This window comes from Charadrius vociferus, unplaced genomic scaffold (assembly GCF_000708025.1).
Source record: "Charadrius vociferus isolate BGI_N301 unplaced genomic scaffold, ASM70802v2 scaffold90, whole genome shotgun sequence".
Lineage (NCBI taxonomy): Eukaryota > Metazoa > Chordata > Aves > Charadriiformes > Charadriidae > Charadrius > Charadrius vociferus.
The window spans coordinates 2,057,535-2,082,153 of NW_009647222.1; the positions used below are offsets into that span (position 1 = coordinate 2,057,535).

The 24,619-nt window shown below is 39.1% G+C and overlaps 1 protein-coding gene across 1 annotated transcript in view; it reads right to left on the reverse strand.

Annotated features, from left to right (window-relative positions):
* MICAL3 (microtubule associated monooxygenase, calponin and LIM domain containing 3) overlaps positions 1-24,619 on the reverse strand; it is a 106,688-nt gene that overhangs the window by 41,101 nt on the left and 40,968 nt on the right. Inside the window, 3 exon segments of the mRNA XM_009879637.1 lie at positions 1-90; positions 4,838-5,033; positions 24,087-24,174. The exon segment at positions 1-90 is cut by the window's left edge and continues 1 nt beyond it. Coding sequence (XP_009877939.1) covers positions 1-90; positions 4,838-5,033; positions 24,087-24,174 — 374 coding nt within the window.

The window sequence follows — 24,619 nt, forward strand, 5'->3', positions numbered from 1 at the left end:
ACACCACCCAAGTCTGAAGGAGGTTGCTGAGGCAGCAGTAGTTCATCTTCTTCCTCCTCATCTTCCTCCTCCATTTCAGACTCTGAACTACTGTAAGGGTTTAGAAAAAAAAATAATAAAGAAACAACTAGTTCATATTTCCTAGATCAGTCTTAGATCACTGACAAGTTGTTTCAATGCACACAATCCCAAAATGTATGATGGAAACTATAATACTAATTTTCTGCTTTTAATATTTTATAGGCATCTTAGTGACACCATCCTGTGTGGGCTGCAGTATGGTCCTTGCCCTGCTTCTTTTAAAGAAGGTGAAGCAGCAGAAAAGTGCCTGTGAAGCCAAGTCCAAATATTTGTGCAGCATTAATTGTTACAGTTCATGACAGTTGAATACAGCAGAAAGAAACTACTTTTTTCATATCACATTGCTTTGGATAAACTGGTGGAAGAGTTCTTAGCAGTGTCAGAATGTAGAAGGTCATGTCTTTTGATAATAGCAGCTAATGCTGGCATTTTGGATAGCTAAGATGTTTCTGGCACTTGCAGGGGTGAACCACAGAAGCATTTGGCAATAGAAAGAACACACAACACAACTATCAAGCCAAAGGATACAGCATGTGAGCCAAGGAGAGCTGGAGAAAAAAAATACAAAATTCCTCACTTTTCTATATCACAGACAGAACTATAATATGTACCCAATTAAGCACACAACGTACATAGTGGCAAGAAATTGTAAGAAGCAGTGCAAGGTTAATTACAATAATGGGCTTATTATTCTCACAGCAAAGTCTAAACCATGCAAAACAGTAAATCATTAGTGCTTTTTAGTAGACATCTCTGTTTAATTGTAACAGTTCCTCAGTATACGCAGCAGGGGCAAGAAATGTAACCGCCTATACAATGACATTTAATCTAGCTCACTCGTACATGCTGGACCACCTACAAGTACTGGGGAAAAAGATAGTGGCATTTGTCACTGGAAAATGGACATGAACTACAGCAGATTCAGAGAACATATCTACAGGGTGAAAAGGTCCTCTTCCTTTGTTTTTCCTTAATAGATCATTGTCATAAAAGAACTGCATTTAGTAGAGCAACAGTTGGATGCTTCCAATATAAATCTTAAAAGGCCCAAATTCATCTGGATTGATGGAGAAAACTGTGAATGGCTAAAGTCCGGGTGAAACATCTGACAACAGTATTCCACTTCTGCTGCTTCCTTATGACAGCTATCACTGTAGTTAACAGCCTTCAACAGAACCCACTCCGTAGAGACAATGAGAGGTAAAACCGACAAGTCAAAAATAATGAAGTATACAGTTCATGTAGGTCTATAAAATATGACTTGTACAGTTATTGTAACTCTGCTTCCCAATAACAGGTGTTATTACAGTATGTGACAAACTGAGAGTTTAAAAAAAAAAAAAAATATGGCAGCACTTCTTTCTTTTATATTGCAGATAAACATATTCAGGTGCAGTCTACTTGTCTGAGAGACTACTTTTGATAGCAAAGCTAATAAGAAAAACAACACTTTTTTTCATGCTCTGATCGTCATGTACTTCTGTCCATAGGCTTTAAAATTCTCCTCACTGTTCTGCATATATATAACATTATTTTGCTCAAATTACAACCCACTTTTTCACAGCACTCTTATTTTTAACAAGTTGTCTGGTTTTCAACCGCTAAATACTGAATACAAACACTTGTATGTGTGCCATGGACTTGGTGCATATTCCAGGAGACCAATGTATATTCCAAAGGCTTGACACAGATATTGTCACAGAGACAAAAAAGTGGTGTTGCCCTACTCCCTGATTAACCTTCCCACCCTTTGGTATGGAAATAAACCTGACAGGTGCTGCATGTTGGGGGTTTCCTGTGCTGTCAATAAGGTTTACTGCTGCTCAAACTGTTGCTATGACTGCTGAATGGGACGAGCTGCTGCTCTTCAACCAGCCGGCTTATCGCATGCAATATTGACGACATAAATTCTTTACCACATAGCTCACTTTACCTTCTTTGGCTTTTATTTATAACTTGGTTTTTGTTTGACCTTTGAACACTGAGAAATGAGAAGCTGAAAGACGACAGTGAGATGGCCTGGTACAGTGGGCATTCTTTTCAGCATGGCAACTCTGTGCCACAGAAATTAATTCAACAGCTGAAATTTTATTTTTTTTTAATATAAAGCAGAAATCAAAGACCAAAATAGGTTGCTTTACAGAACTTGTATAAGTAGCTGAATATCTGATTAAATAGGTGTACCTACACAGATTCAGTGCTGAGTAGAGGAACCAAAACCTAAACTGTGGAAATGAAGCTCTTCTCTTCCCTTGCCATACAAACCCATACAGCATAAGCTGTCCAATGACACTTCTCCGAAAGGCCACAAGTATTATACCAAAACTGTAGATAACATACTGGGAGTTACTGCAAGTTAAAGGGGATGACTAAGGCATCTAACGGGTTTTGTGCCCCTCAAAAGCTTTGTAGTCATGGTTAGGTTTGCTTAAATGACTTTGTTGTTGTTGAAGCTTACATAAGATTAACTCTCTTGAAAAAATATATTTTAAATACTGTTTTCTGCAAATTTTCTCTGCAGTGTGTATGCTCCTAAGTGTGTGCGTGACGGGAAGCTGTGCATGGTCTCTGCTTGATTTAGAGTTAACACCTCACTGAACCTTTAAGTCCAATCCATCACTCCGTAAGACACAGAGGGAACAAAAAGTTCCCCATCTCCTCTGCCCGCTCCTAACCCTGAGGCACTACACCAAGACAGTGAAGATGATCAAATCAAGGCTTTGGTTGGCTTGTTGCAGGAGTCAAACTTTTTTTCTTTTGTTGTTGAAAAAGTAGTCAGACTTTTTCCCTTTCTTTTTTGGGGGGGCTTTCTGTGGCATATCAGGGAGTGGGTAGAGTTGAACAGAGGATACATGGTAGCTACATAACCTAGAAAATCCCCTCTCTGATGTTTGGCCCACACAGCCTTATCAATGCTCTGAGTAAATTGCTTGCCATATTTGGATTTAGGACAGAAATTTTTCCAGGTCAAACTGACAGGGAACTTGATGCATTTTCTCTTTCCTCTCTACCATAGAGTGTGAGCTGCCCACTAAATATTGCTTTTCACGTGCAGAATTATCCACCTATTACAGACAGAAATAGTCCGTTTAATACAGGATAATGGAATTTGTAGGACAAAGGGAGCTAAATGTAGCACCCAATGAGAGGAAATCAAACGCAATAACCTAACAGTGTACTGCCCTCAGTCTCCGCATCTCTTGGAGGTGACCAATAGCTTCATGCCAAAACACCAAACACCAAAACACCAAAACTCCACTTTTTTTAACTAACTCCTCTCCTCCTTTGGAAGTCTTCTGCCATTTACTGAGTAGCCCTACTGTGTCCTGATTTACTTAAATGAAGACCAATAATAATACTCCATACTAGTAAATTCTGTTTTAAGAGCTAGAAACAAAGGGGAAAAAAAACCCTCTCAATACCACTAATGTCACATATTAATATCAATATCAGTATTGTCACAGTTGATATAATTCCTAGGCCTGAGCAGGGAGCTAAAGGAAGGCTGAGTGAAGCAAACAGAGTTTGCATCTCCCACAAATAGTCCCAAGATTATTCAACCAGAGCATTAGATAAGATCTCCATTATGTAAAATGTCAAAATAGTATCTTCTAAAGAAATTAATCAAAAAATTATTTAGGTTTCAGAGAAAACAGCTCCATAAGATATTAGTAGTTGCCAGGCACGTATATGAAAGCACACCTTCATGAGTCCACATGTACACACTCCCTGTCAAGGCTGAGTTCAGGCTACTAAAAGTTACTCCTTTCCAGATTCTGCATCAAACTTATCTTATCAGATAAATAAATGACACATGCTGTACTACATTAATCCTGTAAACATTGTAATGAACATTTTTATTCCTGTGTTCTTCACCACTCCAATCCAATTCAATTTAACACGCATAAATGTAGCAAGGAATTTCTCATACAGCCCTATGCCTATAGGTAATGCAGACATAGAATATGTTTGTAGGATCTAAGTCTCAGGAAACCAGCAGCAGCATTTTCTGAGTTTAATTCAATAAGACTAGGGGACACACTGAGAGCCGAAAAGGTAAGGGTTGTTATTGCTACAGAGGTAGATGATTAGAAACCATATTAAGAGATCAAGACTCTGCAAAAAGTGTGTGATTAACAATAAAGTACACAAGCATTCTTCATCAAGTATTTTCTCTAAATGAATCTTGCAGCAACTATTTCCTGTAGCGCTACCTGCATATATTTGGATCCTGCTGTGCTTATACACCATTTTGTGAAGAAATTTGTGAAGGTACAGTATGTTTTCCAACAGCCATAATTATTGCTTTAAATTAATATCTCTCAGGCATTACATCAGCATTCAGTCAGGGTTACATGTGTCAAGCTTGAATCTTTAAACCAAAATCTTTTTGAATGGTAATGCAAAACATACAGAAGAGGAGTTAACTTTGGAACTCCCTCCCATTTGAATCCACATTCTATTTGCTCAAAAGACTCATTTGTCTTTGATACCATTTAAAAAAAAAATAAAAATCCCTTCCAACTTAGGAGTGAATTTCGTGGTATTATGGTACTATAGATGTCTTCTAAGAATGGTGATAAGCTATTTAGAAGAACAGAAATTACAAGATAAAATACCTGTAAATATGCGGAACATTTTTAACAACTTTAGAAAGGGCAACCTGGTAAATAATATGTTAAAAAAAGCTAAGGAAAAAGCAGGCAGAAGTCTGTTTGGATGGGTATAAAAAAGCTGATGGACAATGTGTGCTAACCTGCTGGGCACATCCTCTTCTGTTCCTTTGTCCAACACACTGCTCAGATTATGCTCTGCTAGCGTCTCTTCAGGAACCTCTTCCAGTTCTTCTTCCCGCTGCAGTGACAGTCGGTAGTTCTCCAGCTCAATCCGCTCTGGTGTGCCACGCAGCCGCTTAGCAAGGCTGGGCTCTTCCAGCCCATTTACATTAGAACCTAAAGAATAAGCCAGTGAATAAACAATAAATGCAACAGTCAGAACTGTAATTTTTTTTTAAGGAAATTAAGCAATTGGGAGAAAAAGGGCATGAGGCAGAGGGAGGTAAATAAAGCGAGAGAATACCTTACGTCATTATCCTGTTCACCACTACTGGCAGAACCTGCTGGGGAGCCAGACTGCAAAAGGGAATCTTAGTGGTTTTGGCTAACAGATGCTAAAAAGAATGTTAAATGTCCTAGTTGAGAAAGGAAATAGGGACATTTTAGCTGCAAGAACAAGAGCTGCAATGAAGCCTATGTAATAAGTATTGGGGAAGGCCTGACCACAGGCTGCATATATTCTATGAGCAAAAATAGGAATGCTATGGAGCAATCCTGCTGCATAATGTTAAAACTGTTAGCAGTTGTGGTAGGACTACAATCAGGGAGCAAAAAAATATTACTACTACTTAAGATGGGTAAGGAAGGGAATGAAAAAGGCTCACCTGGAGCAAGTTTTAAAACTTTTTATAGACTTTAATTAATTTCCTTTTTAATATGAGTTTGTGATTAAATGAACCACAGGGAAAAATCTAGGTGAGATGTTTGCAAGCACCAATCCCATGAATCCCAGAAAATTGCAAGGAGATGTGAACCAGACAGTTGGAGAAAATTACGCAGGAGCTTCATCCACTGCGGCACTCAATGAATTAAATTCTAACCTGCATTCATCCATTTCTTTTTGATATTCTAGTATTTTAGCTTAAACACCGTGCACTGTTTACCCTTACCCAGCTTACTATTTACAGAACGCAATCTTTCCTAGCTTCTGTTTTGCTTTGCTAAACAAGCCAAGGCTTCCTCTCATGAGATAAGCTCTTCAGTGCGCTGATCATCCCCTAGGTCTCTGCACCTGTCCCAGTTTGGATTAATCTTTCCAGAACCTGCGTGATTAGAATTGAACACAGCCTTCCAGATGAAGCCTTATCAGCATAACATACAACCCTGCCAGAAATCTCTCATCTGATACATGCTGAGAACACACTTGCCTATTTATACGCCACATAATACTGGTGGCTTTTATTTACTGACTGATATTCAGGTCTTTCTCCTTCTTTGCTTTCAACTGATAAGCACCTTGTTGGTAGCCAAAATTCTCCACACTTTCTTAGTGCATGACCTGCTACTTTCCACTATTACATTTCTATTTTTATTATTACAGTCTGTGACATTTTGCAGTTCTTAGCGTATGACGTGCCTATCCTCCTCTGCATTGATGAGGGTTTGAAATGTAGCCTCAGCAATGAATTTCATTAGCAGATTTTTTCTTTTTTGCCAGTAACCTTAGTGAAAGTATTACAAAGATCAGTCCCCAGACCATTTTTTGTGAAACTCCACAGTCTGTAGGTGATATCCAACCCCTATTATTTCCTTTTTCAATAAAACCTCTAATCTCTCATCTAAGCCAACTTCCTAGCTACTTGACACTACTCCCTCATTTTATCCAGTTTAAATAAATATTTCGATGTTGCAGCCTTCAGGTGCTTTACTGAAGTCCAGACTGTTCAAATGCACTACATTTCCCTCATGGAGGTAATCAGTTACTTTGTTGATGAAAGCCGTCAGGCTGGTCCGGTATAGTCTTTGTTGAATCCACACATTTTATACCACTTACCTTCACAGGGTCAAAGGACTTCACTTGCAGAATTAGCAGTCTTTAGTTATTCCTTCATATAAGGTGTTTTATCTACTGTTTAAATTGTATTATATGTATTTGTTCAGATCACCTTTTCTCTTTTTTTTTTTCCTTTTCTTTTTAATTGTTTGTCTGTAGGTCACCCAGTGGTCACATAGTATTACCCTGAATGAGATATTCAAGGTACATCAGGATAGCTTGATTTAATCACAAAATGTTGCCACAAAGCTCACAATCTTATTGTGCAATTCTCCCACTCTTCTGAGACAAGGACTATTTGGTCGAATTTTATTTCCACTCATCACAGTTTAGTTATATTTAAATTTTGCTTCCAGCTCCATTGGGTTAATTTCCATTTCCAGCTCTTGCTACACAGTGACTTCTTTTGCTCCCATGTCCAATGCCATTGTCCCAACTGAAATTGGAGGCCAGGTATTCATTTGATTGCCTGACTGTACCTAAAATTGCGTTTTATGTCAGCCTCATCTTCACTGTGGACCCACTTTTGCTTTCCCTTACCTTGCTTTTAATTACATTCTTAAGGAATAGAGCTGTTTGCTTTCCTTTCCTTTGCAAAGTCTAACCCTGCATGAGCTTTGGCAATGTTTACTTTATCCTCACACGTTTTAACCTTCAAGACAGTTTTTGTTTTCATTCTCCATCCTTTGTAGTTTCTCAGCCTTTTTTCAGGGCAATTACTCACTCAGTACCACCTTAGTCTTTCACACAAAACTACACAGGCCTTGACATTACTAGTGGCATTCATTTCCAACCCCTCTCCAGAAACATAATATCTCATAAAGACAACTGCCAGGAGTGTTTTTCTCTCTTCCTTAGTGTTATTGAACCTTCTATGATGTGGGCAAGTGGCTGCTGTGCCCTCAGCTGGAACTACAGGGATTCTTTATGGTATAAACCACAGAGGCTTGCTCAGGTGGCAGGCGGGAATACTACCTTCCATTTCCAGGGATACCGTGGTCTCTACCATTTCCTGCTGCTAAACCTTATGTTGTGTTAGTATTTTCAAAGTTTAGTGGAACTAGACTGCCTTTTCAGCTGGGATTCACATTTCATTTCATTCTCTCTAGATGGGGATACCACCTCAGCCAAATCTATTTTTGCGGTCTGGGTTACACTCCCCAACCCTGAGTTCACAATAACAGGGGAACTGACCTGGAATATTGCTCTGCCACTTCTGGCTGACAGTGAAAAACCAAAGGACTCTGGGTAATGCAAGAACACCAAGGTGAGGGAAAACAGAGAAGGAATATACTAAAATCATAAGACAAGAGTTTTTCTACTTGGAACTCTTTATACACAGCAGAGCCATCAGCTAGGCTCAGCTACTTCGACAGAAATATCTTTTCACAAGCTTTTTTTAACTTGCTCTCTTCTGATGCATACCCCAATATAGCTGCAAAGTCCACAGCAGAAAAAAAGGATAACTAAAAGCACAAGAACTTTTTAACCATCTGACATTATTTCACTTGTCTTGTTTTCTAACAATTGTAAGGGGGTTTTGTCAGCCTTTTTGAAGTAAAACAAACTAAAAAAAAAAAAGAAATATAAACCCATTCCCATATAATTAATTGAAATTAATGGAGTATTAACAAAATAATGCTTATTTCAATGCTGCAAGATATGCAGTGGGGAGAAAGACTGACAGCAATCACTCTAAGGTAAAAGAGGACTGAAAATTAAGCTGATATCTGCTTATACACATTTTGTGAACAGACGTGATCTTTCAGGTTATTCAGAATACAAATCATTGCCCTTCTCATCATGAAGATCCAGTAAAACTGGTGCATAGAGAATTAAAGCAATTCTATCACAGCACAAACTGTAAGTGGGAGTGACTCAATGCAACTGTGTTAAGAAACAGAAAATATGGGAAATCTGCCTAAACTTGAATGCAAAAGGATGTGGTCAAGTCAAGATGTCCTGTGAGCTTGACAAACACTGTGCTTCAAAATCTTAAAGAAGTAGGAAGGACATTCCCAGCACTTTCGCCAATTAATTTATATATCCATATACTTAAAATGTGGGATTGGTCACACCTGTCCACTTCACTTTGCAAAGAAAACAGCTCTACATCGGAGAACATGATACAGAAGCTCAACTGATTACCAGCTTCAGCAAGGGATTTCTAGGATTTTGCTCTATATGGACCATTTGATCTACTTGGTGTATTGCTTTCATTTATAAAAAATTCCATGAAGACTTATCTGGCTAGCTCCAAAGCCTTTGTCAAACTTGTTACCAAATGCGAAACAGGAGAAAGGCTACCGATAGCCAACTTTCTGCACCACGAAGCCATCAACTATCAGAAGGAAAAGCATTGCAGTTCACAAACCTACTTAGGGGATGAAAGTAAGTGTGAGATACAGGTATCATGAATATTATAAGATGATGAACAATTTACTCACATTATATTATAAAATTCAAACCAATTTATTTGAAGCTACAGTAAGAAACTACAAATAGGGACAAGGAAATTCAAAGCTTTCCCACCCTCATTTTCTCAATATATATATGGTGCTATATGCATAGGCAAGGTCTGTGTCAATGCAGTTCTTGTAGACACTAAAGCTTATGCTCTACTGTTCCTCTGGAGGGGAAAGGTGCTTCTCTCAAATCATTACATTGTATTCCGCAGACTGTTTTGTATCTTGCTGGTGGGAGACAGCTGCAGAGTGCACTTATTCATCATCCATTAGCTGACATTTCACCTTGTCAGTGCATCTGAGCCCACAGAGCCAAAAATCTGCAACCAGTCACAACTGAGAGAAAAGGGTCTGATGAGGCTGCACGTGCCAAAAATAAAAACCCTACGTTCTTAGACAGAGAGGGGAGCTACCTGAAAGCCAAAAGCAGCTTCTCATGCAATCAGTTGGTCAGTTAAAAATCCACAAACAACATCCAAATAGGAGACATTTTCAAATCTGATTCTTTAGTTTGGAAGAGTCAGTGGGCCATGAACATTACATAGATCATCCAAAGGGAACTGTTTTTCCTAACAGGATAGGCTGCTTAGCTGTTGTATGAAAGCTACCAGAGTCCTTTATTTATCTCAGCCTTGACACAGCCTGCCTCCTGTAAAAAAAAAAAATCGTATGACCAGAGATAACATTCCTACAGTGAACCACTCCTCGCCTGCATGAATGTGTTCTTTTCCAGCAACTCTGGCAATTCCTGGAAGGCTTGAGAGAAGCTCCTGTTGAGAGAGGATCCCATCTTGATTTTCCCCCAGTACTACCTTGTTCTGTAAATCTACATCTTATTCTCAGGAGATAGATGAAATCTTGCCAAGGTTACTCCCTGACATAATACATGCTGAAGATGCAGGAGAAAACTGGGAATCTGCGAACAATGAATTCTTCCCAAAGGGAAACCACCTGCCTATTTTACTAGAATTTCTTTCTCATTAATCATGCAGTAAGTACCTCTAGACTTTCTTTTCTTAGTCAAATCTGTTAAGATTGCAAGCTAAGTTAAATGTCATCTCTTGTGAAGTGTGGGTCCACCATTTTGCACAGACTGAGCTGTGGCCTTGGGGAGTTACAGAAATTCAAAACAAAGGAGTTTACCGCGAAACATGCGCAAAAGGGGGGAGGAATTACTGCATTTCTCAGGAAAATCTTCATTCTGAATTTCTCAAATCTTGTGCTTTTTTGATAACGTGAAACACTGTACCTGTTTGGTTTCACTTGTTTTTTCCAAACTCTTCAATTACTTCTACCTCCACACAATTGTTTGAGAACACAACAATGTCAGATAAAACAACTCCTATAGAAACAGCAGCATACTGCATATGACAAAGTACAGAGATGGAAGATGGGAATTTTTTCTGTGGGAGTTTAAAAGTGATGCAGTGAGCTCTGAGTCAGAAATGCTGAAAGTCCTCAGATTCCGTTGCCATTAATTTCTAAGAAATATCTTTTGGGGTAAAGTTTCTGAAGTGTGCTTGCAGTTCAGCAAGCATTATCGCTGAGGTACAGAGAAGGCAGCAAACAAGATCCAGCAGCATGTTTAGGTTTCTCATTTTTCATCTGTGTTAATGTCAGATTGAGTTTCATTTTTTTTCCCCAGAAGTTTCACCCTCACCCACTTCAATTCCATTAACTGTCTCTTTGCATTCCAACTCCACTTCTCATCCAAGGGCCTCAAAATGTTTTGCAAGTATTAGCATATTAACACAAACCTATTTTGGAAGTAGGTAAGTACTGTAGAGGCATCACACAAGTCCAGACACAGAGATTAAATACCAGCAAGGCAGTCTCACAACAGACTAGTGGCAGTGCCAGAAACAGGATCCAGAATGCCCAGCTCCAACCCCTTCACTCTCAACTTCGCTTCAAGTCAAGACAAAACACTTTGAAGTAAGAAAGTAATGTTGGATCTTAAGCGTAATGATTATATGGTTTACATGAGCAGGTTGAGAAACAGCACCTCCTATGAGATGCTCGCTGCACACAGTAGTGTGTGCCAAAAACAAGGCAACCTTAGTACCGAGGCCCGTTGTTGGATGCTGCACGTATTGAAACAGTAACTCAATTAAGACATTCCATTTAAATAAGTGCAACTGATTTCTTCTGAGACACGTAGCCAGAAATCCTTTCCTTAATCCTCTCCCAAATTAGTGTCTAGCCACCGTTAACAATTTTTGTACTGCACAGAAAGAGATACATAAAAAATGTAGATGGAAACTCTAAACTGACCTGCAAAAGTGTGTTAAATTGAACGGATTTTTTAAGCGTTAGGAAGAAGTTTAAAGTTTTAAATCTAGATTCATCCACCCTTTAAAATTTATCTTCTCTTTTAAGAAACATCTCCAGGAAACCACTGGAACGAGACCAGCAGGTCTGTTGAATTCTTGTCACTGCTTGTTCACACAGCCTCATTTCACATACTGCACAACTGCACACATCCTGGTAGGTTATCTTGAATTTTGATAAGCACATCCTCAAAGCCAAAAGGGGTAATATAACATCTGCTCAAACAGAAACAAGAATGCATTTATTTGAACATAAATACTTAATAGTCATTAAATGTGAATGTTATTTTGATATAATGCCTCAACTTTCTCTCTTACTATCCTAGGCTATTCCCAAACCCTCAGGGAGCCCGAATTATTCAGCTGTATTGAGAAGCCATCAAATCTTGAATTTTTTGATGCCTGTGTTTCTAGTTTGACCCATAACACATTCTGCTAAAGATAAAACCCCTGAATTCAAAGAAGACAGTATGATAAGAAAAACAAAGTCTATTCATAGCAAGATATCCAGAGTGTCCATACACAGAATTCAAAATGAGCTCAAACCTGAAGACAGTCACACTGAAACGCTTCTGTAATGCACACATATCGATCCTAATAATAAATAGTAACTAACTAAGCTTTCTAGAAGATAAGCTCTATGGAGTGAAAGCTCTTGACGTTTGATAGGGGAATTGTATACATGCAAACTGCCTTACGCAAGTTGCACTTGGTAATTCCTCCTAGCGAATCAGGGATGTAAACGGAAAAATGGGGAGATTAAGCTGCACAGACAGAAAGGTGTTTTGTCTAAATATCCTCTGATGCAGAAGTACCCAGCAGAGAGTTATTAAAGAACCAGCACTACGTCCAAGCGCTGACCAAGAAGTTTTATAGCATTACTCAATTTAATAGCACACAGCACATAAATTAAAAATCAGGGAGATTCCTGTCGGTATCTACTGGTTCCCTAAGCAATGGGGAGCAGAGTGTGGCCTCAAGACTCCCCTAAACCATTATAATGCGCATGGGAATAACTGACAGCTAAAATATTCACAGGATTCTGAAACAGATACCCCAGAAACAAACATATGAAGATATAAGTCCTCCACACATTCCACAACCTCCAGCTAGAACTGAGTTCTTCATATCTCAGATACTGTCAGTAAATGTGGAAGCCCCTTCTTCATAGTTTATGAAAGTAAATTGGACTGACTACTGAATGAAATTAGTAATTTATATGTTTATCTTATGGATGTTGCAATGTTTTGCTCCACCCCCACACTATTTTGGTCAAAAAAACCACCAACAAAACATTGCTTCCTACAACATCAGTAGGGCAAAGCCTAGAAACATTTGTCACAGAATCACAGAATGGTCAGGGTTGGAAGGGACCTCTGGAGATCATCTAGTCCAACCCCCCTGCCAGAGCAGGGTCACCTACAACAGGCTGCACAGGATCTGACCTTTCTTTGTTTTTAGTGGAAGAACCAGAAGTTAATATGATGACTAGTTTTATTTCAAGGTCATCACATCTAAGCTACATCTGTAGCTTATACTATAAAGTTATGTTTGAGAAATAGATGCTGTATTTCATACGCAGATGTGTGAAGTAGTAGTATTACAAAATGAAAGTTTAAAGCTCAGTATATGGTTGAACAATAGAGAAAAGCTGTCTTAATTACCACAGAGGTATAGAATAATCCAGGAATATAGCTATTTTTGACTCCTGGAAAGAGTCCAGTGTTGTAGCTGGTGGGTGGAGAAAAGAAACAGGGGAAAGGAGGTATTAGGTCACCTAGTCCAAGCCCCAGGGAACACTGCTATGCTTGATTCTCCTTATTGCATCTTTTCTGGCAGAAAATCTTAACATTTGTACAAATTTCACTTATATTGGTGCCCAAACAAGCTTTCAGTATGAAAGATATAAAATCCCTACATAAATTTATATTTAGTTAATTAATTATTAGTGTGTCTATTACTCAGGAATAGTGGCAAATCAGTAACATATTGCCTATCGTTTCCCATTTTGTTGGTATCACCTAAGATGTCTGAGCCCTCTCCGTATTTTGATCAGCTCTATCATATGTTGCCCGGCCTTGTTTCCATTTCCTGAAAGAAGCTGAGTGTGGGAAGGTTGAAGAACACTAAAGGATAATCTGGCTAAAGATCCCATTACTTTGCAGGCGTAAATTTTGTCCTGCAAGCTATTAAAGGTATGTTACCCCAAAGAACCACCTGGGATGAGGCACATCCAGGGACTGGTGGGGAAAAAAAAGGAAAGGCAAAACCCCCACGACCTTGGTTCATGAGGCTTTCCCCTTTTTTAAGCGAAATACTCTCTTTAAGTAACTTGGAAATTAACATTTAAGAGCGATTGTCAAGTTATAATCCAAAAAGTAACCCTTTTTATCTTGTGAGACAGAAAGCCTCTGCTATCTGCTCTACTACATAAGACTTCATAGAATTTATTCATTGTGCCATCTATTTCTTGCCATTCACGCATAGCAACTCTCCAGAACCTCTTATTTCACCAGGAGGGATCAGACAAGTGATTCCCATTGTGCAGATAACACAATGCCAAACCAAGGATATTTCCATCTGAAAGTAGCAGAGGAATCTCTCAATACAAATATTGCCTACTTTTAATAGAAACTGGTATTTCCAATTCCACCTTGGACAGTGGATGATGTTTTCATCATTAAAGAACAACGAATCAGGAACTAGAAATTTTATCATACATAATAAAAAAAGTGTGGAATATCAAATATTTTCAGTTTCCTGTTCAAATTGTAATCAGATTCAAACCACAGCTTTCAAATAGCTATCTTCTTTCAACTGCTGAGCTAATAACCACTATTTCCTCTGTTGCAATGTACTACAGATTCCCATAATTACTGCATCCCATAACACATTTAGATACTAACCATGCCCTTACTTAATTTCTATCATTTGTGTCAAGATTATAAAGTGCTGCAAATGGAACAGGCTGCAATCCGAGGCTGGCAGTTACAGGAAAATGTACTGGGGAATACTTGTCCTAAGTCAAAGCTCCATATACTCCAAAAAGCATCAACATTTGCTCCCTCATTCTGTTGCGTACTTTCCTACTATCTACATTTATCCCACATGCTCTTGTATAACTTGTAAAACAACTGAATATTCCAAGCAATGCAGAGCTTCACACTTTAGTGGGAATTTTTCTGAAACTAAGAACATCTTTGTATATAGGTATATAGCTAGGTATATGCAAAATATGCCCCAGTCCCAAAAAGAAAGCTTCCAAAAGACACATTACTGATTAAAGATAACGAACACATCAGTTCTGATGTTTTAAATCAAAGAGTTACCCAAGCCTGAAAGTATTTGAAACATCTCTTGGGTAAAAAATTCCTATTTTTAACCACTTCTACCCGCAAGCCATCAGATAAACTTCTGTAACAGCAGAAAGGACAGTTATGAAATTTTCCTAAAACAGAAAACACAGCCTTCTGGGATGACAGCAAACATGAGAAATGTCAGACTAAACATACATTTTTGAGAGAAGATGTAAGCAACTAAACAGAGCATAGAAGTGCCATCTCATCCTTAAAGAACATCTGCCCAGTTTTGTTTGGAAAGCCTAAGCTAAACTCTACATTGCCAGGATCAGCTCAGCAACCACTATTCCACCTTCCTCCATAAATACACTTCACAGAAGCAGGAGAACAGGTTCAATGCTGACTCTGGTGTATTTATTTCCTTCCCTTCAGATTATTTCTGTTTGGTTTTGGTTGTTTGGTTTTTTTAAAGTTTGGTTTTCTTCCCCTTTTTCTCCTTGTATTTTAAGATACATTACCAACCACATACCTTAATATATTATGCTGCTGATCACAAAGAGGTGGTAAAACTACCACTGGCTTGTTTTAATTGGTGTAGAGGTGAACAGACATTTATTAATTCTTCAAAAGTACCTCACACTTTCTCATCGCTGTTACAGAACATTAAAGGAAAAGATCTGCATGAAACAGTTACTCTGCTTTCTACCATACCAGATGAAGAAGCGTAATATGTCTAAAATGTAAAACAACTTGTACACAGCAGGCTTTCTACACTACCCTAGCGATGCATGTTGCAAAGGAGATGGTCTTTGCCAACACATCTCGTGGAAAAACTGCTACCAAAATATATCTGATGAAGCAAGCTGGTTTGGGATGCTCGTTGGAAAATGTCTTAGAATTTCCAAAAGCTCAAATCTTAGAATGAAGTTTCCAAATCCCTGCAAAAGCTAATTCAGTCCATCGTCAGAGGAAGTCATCTGCTTTTTGAGGAAACAAAATATACACGTTGCCCACAGGCTTTTTTTGCATTTGTGAATGGCTCAGTACCTCAAAGTTTGAAAGTGATTTATACACATAATTATGATACCTCATTTTTAAAAATTGTCGTTAATATATTACTATTTATATGGTGAATTTCAGTCCTTCAATTTCAGTTCTGGGATAAATAGTTGGATTTTAGTTAGCAGCCACATAAGTTTCTCTGTGGATAATTTCTTTTTGAGGATGTTAACTGCAAAAAAGTACATGATACCTCATTTTCCGTAAGATGAAGACAATATTTAATCTATTCATCAAATTCTACAAGTCCGAAATAATGTTAGAGACCCTAAGAAGTGACACATGCAACGTGTAATTCTGAGCATACTCAGAAAAATCAATGTGTTTTCTTTACAAAACTACGGGCAAAGAAACAAATACACTCAGCAAGAACACAGCCTGGCCCAATCATCTACTTTTCTTCCTCGTTTTCAGGTCATTTCATTTGCACAAAGGTTAAAAAGAATGATATTTGACATAGTGTGTTACTTGGTGTTTTGTTTACAGAATAAAGTTTCCTCCACAGTAACTCATTTTAAGGAATCTTAGGTTGGAATGTGAGCAAGGAGGAAGGGTGGCAGTGAAGGGAAGAACGCTTGAAAAAGTTTCAGTTTTGTTTCACAAACAAAACTAGGATGCCTTTAACAAAAAGTAACTTTAAAGTGTCAGGGCCATGGAAGGAGTTCCCTGGCAGCACCTCTCTCCCATCCAGGGGGGCAGGATATAGAGCTCAACTCTTCCAGCGGGCATTAGTAAGAGAACACCAGAAGCCATGAGACTAGAGAAGAACCACAGGCACAGAAACAGAAAGTGTGAGGCAACTGGGCAGACTTCAGAGAGAATGAGGTGAGAGTGCCTGGGAGCTCTCCCATCACACAAACACTGTTCTAGTGGTGCATCAAAATGACATTTCTAGTTCATGCACCAGCACATGAAGTTTTGCACTGAAAGCTGATGGCTCCTTCTCAGAACTAAAGGCCCATTTTGGCCTCAAAATGAGGGTTACTGATCACAGTAAAGAAAAATAAAGGGCAATTTCAAAGGCATAAAGTGATTACTTTCCTCCAAAGAAGGAACTCTTACATGTAACAGAACTGGTTTGTGCTTGCCGTTCTGTGAGCTACCATTTAAACATAACTACTCTGGCCAAATAAACCCAAAAGAGAAGGCATACCGTTCGGAATTAGACTCTCAAAAGTCATCTGCTATTACAAGCTTTTAGTTGCCAATGGTGCAGTAGGAAGCATGAGAAGCATGCGAGAAAAATGAGTCCCTAATGTAGACTAACACAATATTTCTTTGAGAACAGGAAAATGCAACTCAAAACTATGACCCAGACCCAGCTGTTTGTCACAGTGAGAACATTACAGAATAGTCTCTTAACGGTCTTGAGGAAAGGAGGTCATCTCATGTGCCATTCTCTTGAGAGAAGACAACTGTCCAGCTAGAACATAAGACACAGAATTTGGCTACAAGGCTCCATATTTACTTGTTTTCTGCCTTTCCATGATACTGAAACACCCCATCATCACAGCTGCTGCAATACCAACAAGAGGAAACAAACCCTGCCAAGACCCTTACCTGTCACACCACGAGCAAAGGCTATGCTTCCCTGTCCCCAACCGCTGACTTGCACTCACCCACGTTCCTCCTCTCCCCTCACACGTGGTTATCACTGCCTTGCTTACAAGAGTGAGACAAAGACCTCTGGCTTGCAACAAGGCACACAAAATCACCTCCCAAATCACCAAAAATCAGTGAAGCCACAACACTGACAGTGCATCTGTCCAAAGCCAGATTTGCCAAAGCAGTAGAATATTTAGTATGGGGATCCTTAATGGTTTTTCTACAGCAATATGTCATGCTGTCTGTGCAGTTTATGCCCAGCACCTTGAGCAAATCACAATACAACAGCAAAATTTAAAAAAAAAAACACACCAACACTACGATACAGAAGAAGCCCAAAAAGTAGTACTTTGCAGTGACAGACAGCGCGTGCCGTGGAGCTCCCCCAAAATGTCTTTTGCATTTGAGCTTGACAGATCTATTCATTCCGCTCTCCCCCAACTCTGTATCCCCCGCTGCATCCCTCACCTGGAAACAGTGGAGGGACAAGGGGGATGACAAAGAAAAACTCAGAAACCTGAAATTTGTTTGGAATTTATTCCCTTGAACATTTCACACAATTGAACAAATGTCTTGATTTCACAGCAACAGGAAAACCACATGTTACATAATTCAAAGAGACACACACCCAAAACAAAAACAGGTTAAAAACAACTGCATAAATCAAAGTCTTCAAAGAGCCTATACAATGGAGACATGAAGCCTTTCTGAGCACTAATTATCTCACTTGAACATTATCTGTCACCAAGCTTATTTTGCGCACACTCCCTCCTTTTCTCTGAGGGAAAAAAAAATCTCAAAATGGTCACTTCTCAGATTCCACTTTTCAGAAAAACAGACATTTTAATTCTGTAATTTAAAAAAATACAACTCCTTCACACAAACTTGATACTATTTTTCTAAGACACAAAAACATTCAATGAAGCTCTTAAAGTGCCCAGAAAAATTCATATCACCCGTCAGAATATACACATACAAACAATAAACATGTATTCCAGTGGCACAAGTCTACAGGTCTGAAAGCTAGAGAGAAAGGTGGAATAGGGAGCGCAGTTACTCCCAAGAAAAAGTGTTCTTAGCAGGATCCAGCCATGAGCACAAACACAGCACATTGCTATTTTGTATATCCATCCTCGGTCCCCAAAACTTTTTTCCAGATTTTTCAGTGAAAGTCTATCAGTTCAGCTGCATCTCCACTCTTTAGAACAAACAGCCTTTCCATCATGCCTTTGCTTTTCCAAATTTTCTGGGCTTCAGATGGCTGGTCCTTTAGCATTCTCCTTTCCTTTACACCAAAGCCACCCAAATCCTGATAAGAACACTGAGAAGGAACACGATGGACTGGGAACAGTCAAGCACTTATCCTAACAGAGATTCCTGGCTTGCTATTAAGTGATGATTCACTAGGCACTGAACCTTGGTCCTAATCGGGCAACCCACACACTCTCCTCAGCTTCCAAAAATACAGGGTCCGGTTCTTAAGTTTATATTTTAAATGTTCCAGCAGAGAGAAATAAATCTTGCATCAGATCTCTTTGGAGTTGTATCAAACCCCATAAAAGGGTTCAGTATCATGTGCCATGTCCTGCAAAACACACCACCACAGCTCCTCCAAACAGAACAGACAACATTCAAGGCACAGTACTAGAGGAATTATCTTTCATTCCAATTTGGTGGTGTGTCCTGAAATATGGATGTTTTTCTTTTTTTCTTTTGGGGGGGGCGGGGGGGGGGGGAGAGGGGGGGTATGGATGTGTTGTAAATGCGCAGTTCAGTGGTTTAAAATGAAGGCACCACAAGCAGGACATGGTGTCTCAGAATTAGTTTGCTGCTCTCTTATGTAATTTAATGTTTAAAACAGACCAAATTGAAACAAGAACAAAAATTAACCGTGAATAATAATGGAAAGAAGTGACCAAGTAGAGGATTTCATGGAGATATGTTTGTTTGCACAAGCAAACAGTATTGCCTCGAGCTGAATCATTTTCACAAGTAAGGCATGCTCAATGTAACTGTAAAGAGGCAACGTTTATGAACAAGAAGCTTATTTATATACAGAAATATATATAAAATGTATTTCTACTTTGTTAGACACAGAAGAAGAATTGTGTGCAAATAATATTTGATACATTCATAAAGATTCATTAAAATTGTACAGACAGTTAAGATTCTTTTGAAAATGTGGCTCAGATAATTTACTTGAAAGGGCATGCCATTTAGAGGAAGCAGCCACCCTTCTCTAGCTCTCCGAGTCAGTAAAAGAACTTTCTCATGTAAAGTCCAACTTTGCTTGATATATACAACAGATTAGTTGTTTAACAGTCTACTGTGAAGACTGTGTCTACTCTCTGTCTGCTCAGAACAGTTCCCTGAAAACACTTAAGGCACATCCATACGAGGATTTTTAACTTTTCATATTACATACCTATATCCTATACACTATATATTTTTGTGATTTTAAAGCAGGAGACCTAGTGCCTCTACTTTGTATTGCATGTTTCAGTTTGGCATACTATGGCTTATATTTGGCCTCTCAAATCTTTCACAGGTCAAGTAACTACTGCAAAAATCTCATGATTTGCCTTTTATTGCTGTACATCTTGAAGTATGAGTTTCCCTAGCAGGTCTTTCCTTTACAAACTCCCTACTGCAGATAGGGACAGAAACACACTGCTGTGAGAACACAAGCCTGAAATGGGAAACGTCTTACAACAAAACATCACTGGCTAAAGTCACCCCAAAGAGCATTATCATAAAGCTGATAGGGGTATAGACTGTTCCAAGTCCATCTGTTAAGAAAGCTCAAAGTTTGGAAATATGTTCTTACAGACCTTTAGAACAAACAGAAAAACAGCATTTGCATTAAAGGAACATTAAAACCATATAAAGTACCGTAAATAATATTAAAAAAAAATCAAGACACAGCAGTTACAGACTATCAAAGGGAGAGACAGCTGAAAGGCAAAGTTGTTTTTTTTTCCTCTTGGCAATAGCAGCAATTTTGGCACAAAAGCAAATGCAGAAGATAGAGAAAAACTGGCAGACAGGGTACAGAGAAGGGTTACAGGATCTACAACAAACAAAAAAAATAGTTGCAGGACCAAAAGCACAGTAATAGCTTTCCCCAACTTCCCTTCCCCGGAGAGAATGGCATCCATCACTCAAAAGCTTGTTGCCACTTCCCAAAGTGAAGGGTTGATCTACATTGCAAGAGCCAGTTTGACTATAACCTCCCTGGGAACATCCCTTGTAACCACCACATGAGATGCCGTGCAGGCTCTCTAAAAAACCAGGAAAAACCTTCGCAAGAAGGGAGATTCCAGTTGACTGCTAAAAAAACCTCAACTGGCTTATCACAGATTGTGCCCTGCAACTATTGTCACTACAGTATAAGGGACAGACAAAATACATTAAATGCCAGCTAAGACTGCAACCACCCAGTGAGGGACTGACATCTTTAGCAAAGTTAATACATGCCAATCAGGTTAGTAACACATCAGAAGTGCTTGTTGTGACCAATCTTACCTCAGCTGACCAAGCCTTCTGAATGTTATTTTGTGGTTGAATACCTTTTAAGCATTAAGCTGGCTAAAAAAGAAGAGGACGGATTTGGTGGCAAAGAAAGAGAGGCAGTGAGTGTAAGGGGAGAACCCATGCAATTTACATCCATTTGGGATTCCATGGCAACTAAAAAGCAGGCCTTGCACAAGTCATCATAAAGCTCACTGAACATGCACTTTGCTAACTCGGGGCTGAATTTAACTCAGAGGCACAAAATTTAACAGCGGGTTTTTGGTCTTGTATATTCTTTGATGTTTCTGCTGTACACCTTCCTTTTGCCTTCTAAGCTATCTTTACATCTCCATCAGACATCAAACCTGCACATTTTACACTTTTTTTACTTAATCATTTTAGAGGCAACTTACACTCCGCATCAAGATCTACCTCACTACTGAGGATTGGCTCAGATGTCAGGGTCTGAAATTGCTACTGCCAAATTTCATTTGGTGGCACTTGCCTTAAGGGAGGCCAAACATTTTCAGATGCATGACCCATATTAGATGAATCTACCAGATAGACGAAGTTTAGCGTTGAAAACAGCTCTGCCTCTATCTCCATTTCAGACAGTTTTTTGCTCAAGCTATTTGTCTACTCTACAGTGCAAGCAGAATGTCTATAGTCTCTTAAACAGACAATTTAATAAACTGCAAGAAAGCTTGTACACAGATAATTCCAAGTCAGCCGTTATACTGAGATGCAATCTTAAAGAATCCTTTTGATTATTTAGGAATAATCTCCTATTCTTCCACTGGATTATCAAGCTTGGTAATTCAAAAGGGTTTGTTTTGTTTTGGTTTTTTTTTCAAACCATATGTAACTGTAAACACGTCACAGGTTTCCTGACCTACCTACCCACCAAGAACAGGAGCTAACAGAGAACTGACCTGCCTTTAATGGCACTGCAGCTTGTTTTTAAAATGCATTGCATTTAGCCTCCTGCTTCTTAACCAGTGTTAAGCCAGTAGTTAAAACCTACTTCACAAAGAAAATAAAATCTCAGCCACCAGTGGCATTTTTTTCTAACAGAAAGGGGGAGAATGAGAGGCACTGCTCACTCTTCCACCATTAAATGTACTTCTGTCATGCACACACAAGAATGCACCACAATACACTGCCTTAAAGATAACCTCGCTTAACCCAGATAAAGCTGAGTATGTTCTAATGTACTTTGGGCACTGCAAGAGGCAAAGCGTTAAAAGGTCCAAAAGCTTTAAAAATGATACTACAGTTATACGCTGCTTTAGAAAACCAGAAAGCAAACAGAAGGAGCCCTAGATTTCATTTTTTTCCATCTGATAAAATGGTGTCTGTTCTGTTTTACTCCTCTGGGAATACTACAGTTCTGCTACAGAATTGTGCCATCACTAGATAAGGACAGATGGAAACATCTGATTTATAGCTGATTTATAGAAGCTTCTAGCAAATCATGGCCTATTGCTCACTCTACTTAGTGTTCACTTAGATGGTGTTTACTGAATGATCATTTATAAAAGTGATTCATTAAATTCAATCAGTTGGAAGGACTACATCAGAGGAAGGAGACTTTCTGCCAGCAATTGCTTTGATAAATTAATATATATAGTTAAACTCTCCTTCTTCCACTTCTCTTCACCAATAGCTTCACTCCATAACCATAAACCACTTTATTCGCACATCAGACGCCCTACACTCCAAGAAATATTTTTTCCATCTATCTTAAAGAATATGTTCCAGCTCAAAAAAAAAAAGCCTATCCAGTTGCACAAAAAAAATACTGCAATTTTCCCATCTGTCCACAGCATTTTGCAAATGTCATTCTTCCATACCTTTTCCCTTTCCTCCATTTTGCCATATGGAAATTCCACACAAACAAAAGAGGAAACTGTGAAAGTAACTACACTTCAAGAATCAACTGCACACACTAAAAATAAATTTCTGTTGGACTCCATTCAGTTACAATCCTAGAAACACTTTTAAGAATCATATGTAAAGTCAAACAAAGCATGACTGTTATTTGCCTGCATGTTGTTAACATCTTTTCTCAACTGGCACTGTGAAAACATTCTTTTCTCAAAGTGTTGCTCTAAGTGTGTTCTCTCTCTAAAAGTAGCTGATTTAGTTTATCCATAGTGTTCTGGAATGAATGCTAGGAATCAAATCTCTTCCTTTTTCTGATATCACTAAATGAGCACTTCGGGGCTGGGCAAACGAGCATTTGTAGCACAGACACTTCTCCCATGTTAGAAGGAATTAGAATTTCAAGTTAAAAGGCAAAACTACTTCACAGCAAGACACACACATTCACCACCCCATTCCCAAAGCCATGGCTGGGAGCAGCACAGATTCTGGCAGTGAGAGAAGAGCACCATGACCTGCCAGCACCATGAAATTGAAATGGTTTAAGAAATCTGATCCCATCAACTGTCAGAGACACCCGGAATTCCAACGGAGACACAATCCAGAGATAATGGGATCTTTCCCATTCAAGTACCAGATTAATGAAGAGAAGCTTGGGAGAACAAGAAACCACACCCAGAATTCAGGCAAACACAGAAATCCAGTTTAAGAGTTATTGCAGTGCATCAATAGAACTTTTAACTTCACAAATGCTGAGCTGCATTCATCACAGACCAGGGCTCTTTATCTGGGACCACTCAGAGGAGACCCTCAACTGAGCATCTGTGTTTGCCTGGAATTCTTTCAGATACTGTCCTTGAAAGGACTGAGAACATCTAGGCCCCAAAGCCACAGTGCAAAATAATATATTGAGACTTTCACATAATGCACGAAATTCACACAGCACCCCAAAATCACACGAATTATACAGCTTATAAAGTTGGGTCACATTAGTTCTTAGTGGTCAACAGGCTGCCCACAGAATTCCCCTAGGATCTGCACGAGAACTTCTGACTGGACATAGAGAAAGGGAACCCCAAAAGCCATCAGCTGACACATGAAAAAGGAGTCCAAAGGGTTCTGGGCTACCTGGTGCCCAATCGAGGAAACTGTGCTTTGCAGGCGCTGGCTTGCCACCCTAACTCTGTCAAAGAGGCCAAGAGAGTACTGCACCACCCTGCTAAAGAAGGAAGCGGAGCTACCTGGGGCCCTCTCTGCTGAGGTGGAGATGGTATTTGCCCGTCCACTTCCATCACTTGCCATGGCGTCCTGCAGAGGTCCTTTGGTGTCCTGTAAGAACGTGTGGGAAATAAAATGCATATCAAAATTGAAAATGCCTCACAAATACTTTTTTGTTTTTCATGTCAGGCTAAACATACTGAACACATTGAACTAGGAAGATATCCTTCTTGCACTTAAGATACCCCTTAATCATCACATAAGGAAAGATCTGAACTAAGTACATTCTTTCTCAATTTATTACTTTTTTTTAAGTTCTGAAAAACAAGCTGAATATCCAAGAAAGTCAAAGCAGTAAGATCCCTGAACTCTGCTCATCTGGGAAATAAAACAAGTACCATTTTCAGTCTTCATTTTTGGCAGGAAGTATGGCACAAATATTGGGATGGATTCCTTATCCTTCCAAAAAGGAGGAGGGCAGCTTCAGCTTATACTAATAAAACATGAGAAACAGGCAGAAAGACAAGCACCACCACTACCACAACGGAAAATAAAA